Source organism: Orycteropus afer, unplaced genomic scaffold (genome assembly GCF_000298275.1).
Source record: "Orycteropus afer afer isolate SDZICR_OR568_19922 unplaced genomic scaffold, OryAfe1.0 scaffold00037, whole genome shotgun sequence".
NCBI classification, from domain to species: domain Eukaryota; kingdom Metazoa; phylum Chordata; class Mammalia; order Tubulidentata; family Orycteropodidae; genus Orycteropus; species Orycteropus afer.
This window is the reverse complement of record NW_006921624.1, coordinates 4256782-4263187: the sequence shown is the minus strand read 5'-3', so window position 1 is coordinate 4263187 and position 6406 is coordinate 4256782. Positions and strand designations below refer to the sequence as shown.

The window sequence follows — 6406 nt, the reverse complement described above, 5'->3', positions numbered from 1 at the left end:
ATAAAATGACCTTGGGAGGAACACAAGAGTTAAAGGTAAGAAAAGTAAATGTGTGCCTTAAAATTTTGACGTTCCTTTTGCATGAAATTATTGTATATCTAGGTGTTCCATTTTAATATAATATAATATTATAATATAATATTATTATATTATTAGTAGGTCAGCATAAAATGACCTTGGGAGGAACACAAGAGTTAAAGGCAAGAAAAGTAAATATTATAGCATACACAATCCTGCAATAACAATAATAACAATAATCTAAAAGTGGATATATATACAGACATGCAAACTGAACAGGTGAGGGAAGGTGAATGAGCCTACATCCATGAATATATATTGGTTTGACAGAGGATATTTCTATAAATGTATTTATATATGCTGCAAATATGTCCATGAGGATAGTGTAGCATACAGGGGGCAGTTATGAAAACTTCTTAGCCATAACCAAACATCTTGAGGGAATGAGTCACTGGGTCTGGGGGCTCAAGATCATAGTCTCAGGGGACATCAAGGTCAATTGGCATGACATAGTCCACAAAAACAGTGTTCTGCATTCTACTTTGGGGAAAAGCAACTGGGGTCTTAAAAGCTTGTGAGCAGCCATCTAAGAGCAACTACTGGTCTCTCTCCATCCAGAGCAAAGAAGAGTGAAGACAAGCAAAGATTCAAGGAAAGAATTAGTCCAAAGGACTAATGGACCACACGGATCTCAGCCTCTACAACCCTGAGATCAGAAGAACTAGATGGTACACAGCTACAACTCCTGACTGCTCTGAAAGAGATCACAGTAGGTGATTCTGGATGGACTGGGAGAAAAGTATGGAACAAAACTCAAAGTAATAATAATAATAATAATAATAAACAAGCTTACTGGTCTGATAGAGACTGGTGGAACCCCTGAGACTATGGCCCTCAGACACTCTTGAAGCCTGCACACACCTCCAGGATTCCCTTCGGCCAAATAATAGACAGGCATAGACTGTGAACACTAATATCAGGGAAGTATGCATTCCTTAGAACAATCAATCATACAAGGTCAAAAGGGCAGTATTTGCCCAGGGACAAAGCTCAGAAGGTAGGAAGGGATAGGAAAGAAGGACAAATAGCAATAGTAAACACAGGGAGGAAGTAAGAACAGTGCCTTTACATGGGGGGTTGCAATTAGTGTCACAAAACAAAATCTATATGAATTGTTGAATGGAAAACAAATTTGTTCTATGAATTTTCACCCAAATCATAATATAAAGTTAAGAAAAAAGATGACTTAATAATTATATAACACTTAGTATGTGACAAATACTGTTACAAATGCTTTGTATATATTTACTCTTTGATTCTTACTATCAGGCATATACTGTTATTATACCCATTTTAGAAATGTACTGTTATGTACTGTTATTACCTCCAATTTTAGATATAATCCCTGAATTCTACAGCTAAAAATGCCTTCATTTAGTCCAACTACATCATTGTACAGATAAGGAGATTTAAACAATGATAATAACAATAATTTTCATTTGTATATTACTTTACCAAACATTTTTATGTACATTATCTCATTTTTATTTAAATTCTCACCAGTTGAGAACTTGGGATGCCAGCTACTGAAGCCAGATAGCCTGCACAGCCACTTGGTATATCAATTGGTCAGCTACTACTCCTCCTTTTGCCATTGACATATTAGGGACCCAATGACTTGCCAATGACTAGACAGCTGCAGAGCTCTACTTATATCCCAGTTTTTAACAATAGAAAAAATAAAATATAACTAAAAGAAATAATTTTTACCTTTAATATGATATCTAAATATTTCCTGAGAAAGTTAAAAGAAAAGGAAAGAAACTTACCTGTAGATTCTACGACTGTTACAGCAATATAAAGGAACTTTTCATTTAAATCTTCTAGACTGTTGTATGATAGCTCTTTAACTGCTGTTTCACTGTTCAGTGTGATTCGAGCAATTCCATCTACCAACTTATTAAAAGGGGGGAAATTAAAGAGTTATTTCAGAGAAGAAGTTACAAAAAAAAAAATTAACAAAATTTGCTTTTCCTAGCCTCTAAGTTGAAGGCAAATATCAGAGGAATAGTTTAACTTGATCTATAAAATGGGTAATTGAGTATACAATTACACCTAGAATGTTATTTTCTAATTAATTTTAATAGAATTCTAGAAATGGAAGAGTCTTTGATATCATATGGTTCAATATTCTCTTTTATAATAAGAAAACGCAGGCTCTGTGTCTTATCAATGTTTCCCAACAAGTCAGGGGCCCGAGTTGAGACTGGAAGTCAAACCTCTTAACTCCCACTCTCTCCTATTCTCACTCTCTCTCTATTACTTCAAGATGTATCTGATAACATAGACTACTGCTGTTACCAGGAATGGTATTTCTCACACTTGAGTAATGTGCAAATAGACTCCACTTGAAGTGGGGAAAGGTACACTTGGATTTCATTTGTGGGTCCTAAGAGTCTTTCTGAGAAACCGTGACTTAAGAAACTAAAAACAATGCTACAAACAAATCTTTAAATTATGACTATTACCACAAAAGGGTTTTATCTTTATAAAAGATTTTCTTCTTATTTAGGTTATCATTAAAAGTAAAATATAATTTGGGTAAAGGGAAAGGCAATATACCAAAAGCAAGTGACCAGCATAATAACACTAAGGAAAGGGAGGACACAAAAGGTATGGAGAACAAAGGTAAATACTTTTATGTGCACAATACTGCATTACCAGTAATAACAAACTTAATCTATAGGTGGATACATAGGTACACAGGCAAAATGATCAGGTATTGGTAGGTGAATGGGAATATACCCATGACCATTTATAAGTTAAAAGGAGCACTGGTGGTGTAGTTGTTATAGCATTTGGCTGATAACATAAAGGTCGGTGGCTTGAACCTACCAGCTGCTCTGTAGAAGAAAGATGAGGCTGTCTGCTTCCATAAAGACTTACTGCCTTGGAAACACAACGAGGATCACTAAGAGTTGGAATCGACTTAATGGCAGTGAGTTTGGTTTGTTATATATAGGTTTGGTAGATGATATTTCTACATATGTATTTGTATGTGCTATAAGAATGTTACATATATAATAGAGCTAACAGGGCAAACAAATGATAACTTCTTAGCCATAGCCAAAACCTTAAGGGAGTGAGTTGCTGGGCCCACAGGCTCGGGATGTGGTTGCAGGGGATCGCAAGCTGAGTTGGCATAACATGTTGTTGTTGTTATGTGCTGTTGAGTTGGACCCAACTCATAGTGACCCCTCCTTGAGTTTCCGAGGCAGTATAACTAGAGAAGTAGATTGCCCCAACTTCCTTCCGAGGAGTGGCTGGTGGGTTTGAACTGCCAGCCTTCTGGTTAGCAGTCAAGTGCCTTAGGCACTATGCTACCAGAGCTCCTAGCATAACATACTACACAAAAAATATTGTTCTACATCCTACTTTGATGAGTAGTGACTGGGGTATTAAAACTTGCAAGTGGCCATCTAATATGTAACAATTGGTCTCTCCTTGACCAAAGCAAAGAAGAATGAAGAAAATCAAAGATGCATGGAAACAATTAGTCCAAGGGATTAGTGGACCATGGGAACTTCAGCCATGACCCTGAGACCAGAAGAACTAGATGGTGCCTGGCTACCATGGCCAACCAGTTGGAAAGGGATCAAAATTGCAGATCCTGGATAGAATGAGAGAAAATGTGGAACAAAACTCAAAAGCATTAAAAAAAAAAAAAAAAAGTCTTACGGATCTGATACATACTGGTGAACCCCCAAGACTTTAGTCACTAGTCATCTTTCAGGCCTGGAATTGAACTCATTCCCATGGCTTAACTTCCAGCCAAACAACAGAGAGGCCTATGAGGTGAACAATTACACAAGGTAGATGCACTCCTTAGAATGATCGACAACAGGAGATCAGATGGGCAGAATTTGTGCTAGGAGATAGCTCAAAAGGGTAGGAATGCATAGGAAAGGAGGACACAGGGCAAAGGTAACCATGGGGAGGGAGTAGGAAGAGAGTTGTTACATTGTGGGGATTGCAATCAAAGTCACAAAACAAAATATATACCAACTGCTGAATGGAAAATGAATTTGCTCTGTAAACTTTCACTCAAATTACAATAAAAAAAATTAAAATGTAAAAGTTAAACTACTAATGGAACATAAAAATGTTTATAAACCTCACAAAACCCTAAGAGTCTTTCCCTAATGCCAGTATGAAAAACATCACAAAAGACAAAAGAGATTGCTACCCTAATAATATGTTCTCATTGTGTAATAATGAATACGTTCTCATGGTGTAATATTCTTGGCAAGTTGGAATAATGGTTCATGATTTAGAGTCAATACCTGTTCCTTCTTTAATTTCCAAAGCTTATCTGCCTCCATTTGAAAGATGAGGTTATAGCCTTTAAGGATTCTGAAAGGAACTTAATTCTTGAAAGAGGGAAATCAAGTGGTACTTGTGACTTTAAAAGATTCTGGATAAATACACAGGTGTGGGGTTGTAGACAAACTGACAGACAAATGGTGGATTGCCCCATAGGGTTTCCAAGGCTGTAAATCTTTACAGAAGCAGACTGCCTCATCTTTCTTCTGTGGAGTGGCTGGGGGTTCAAACTGCCAATCTTTTGCTTAGCAGCCAAATTCCTTAGTCACTGAACCATCAGAGTTCCTACATATAGGTTTGAAAGGGATATTTCTACATACATGTTTCTATATGCTGTAAATATATCCATGTATATAGTGGAGCCCACCACTCATCTGTCACTTTGTTGTACTTGGTGGCTTGCGTGCTGCTGTGAGGTTGGAGACTATGCTACCAGTATTTCAGATACCAGCAGGGTCACCCATGGAGGACAGGCTTCAGTGGAGTTTCCAGACTAAGACAGACTGGGAAGAAGAAAGCAGCCATCCACTTCTGAAAGAACTTGCTTTATGAGTAACAGTGAAGAACTATTACCGGAAAACTTTATGAAGAGGTGTGAAACAGACGAGTTCCAGTAAGATGGAGGAATAGTCAGATAGACTACACAGACCCTCTTCAATAAAGAAAAGGGGAACCAATTAACATAGATACAGAAGATAATCCTGAGCCCTGAGCCTTGAAGGGAAAGATATAGAAGTGGACTAAATTCCAACTAGCAGAAGAAACACCAAAAAAGGAGACACTCAGAGCTGCGGTCTGGCAGCGACCCTGACAGCACAGACAGCTTGGATATTGCCGAGTGGTGGTAGGACCTAAGAATTAACCTAAAAATCAGCCCTGCTAGCCAGGGACTGCATAGAGGACTGCTCTGGTGGCTGGGGAATAAAAGGGGAAGCAGCGGAGAAGAAGGCGGGCTGAGCTGTGGATTTTCACCTGTCTGGAAGGCACAGCCATTTTGAATGTTTACAAGCGGTTTGACTATTTTGGATATTTAAGCAACAGCATTCTGACAGCATTCTCCCAGATTCCAGGGACTTAAGAACAGGCTCCACTTGCCGGGAACCGCAAGGACATTCCAGACAAGGATGACTGGAAAGGTGCGATAGTCCCCTTGTTACTCTTATACCCCACACCTTCTTGGTGAACAGAGGTGCGGCCATCCCTCACTCCCACCCACCTTCTGGGCTGGCAGGAATCCCATCCCAGTCTGTGTGCTCAGTCGGAGCCTGGGTGCCCTGCCCCACCCTGCCCTGATTTTTTTATTTTCTGTTTTCTGGTTTCTTGTTTGTTTATTTTTGTGTGTTTTAAAACTACTACTATTATTATTACTTTTGTCCTTTTTACTGTTATTATTTATTGTTCCCCTCCCAGGTTCTAGTTTTCACCTTTTTTTCTTTTTCCTGTTCTTGGTTGCAATTGTTTTTTCTTTCTCGAGGTTAACCCCATTCCTTGATTTTCTTTTTGGTTTTTCCCATTTTTTTCTTCATTATTCACCTTCTCTACCTTTTTTCTCTTATTACTCTCTCCCCAGATATTGTGGGGTTTTTTTTTTTCTTTTTCCCTTTTTTTGGTTACTGTTCCTGTGTGATTACATGGTGTGTGTTTTGTCTATTTGCTTTTACTTTTTTGATGGTTATTCAACTGTTATTTTTGTCTAACTGAGTGGAAGACAGCAGTGGTCCCCATACGACACAACTACACCCATATGTCCTGCAGCTTCACTTATGGAGTGAGAGCCATCACTTCCTTCTCCACCAATGGGCCAACGATAAACAACCACCAAGAAAAGCCTGCATCACCCTTGGCTGCTCTTCACAAACAGTTAACAGAGATCTAAATACAACAACGCCATGATGCCTCAGAGACAGCAGACCATCACAGTCCACACAAAGAAGCAAGATAAAGTGGTAGAAATAAGGGAGCAGGATACAGACCCAGAACACATCCCTGAGGAAGAAGCAGCATT

At 38.7% G+C, this 6406-nt stretch overlaps 1 protein-coding gene across 1 annotated transcript in view; it reads right to left on the bottom strand.

Moving 5' to 3' along the window:
• Positions 1-6406, bottom strand: part of LOC103193519 (complement C5) — a 136763-nt gene that overhangs the window by 96330 nt on the left and 34027 nt on the right. The window contains 1 exon segment of the mRNA XM_042780394.1: positions 1848-1974. Coding sequence (XP_042636328.1) covers positions 1848-1974 — 127 coding nt within the window.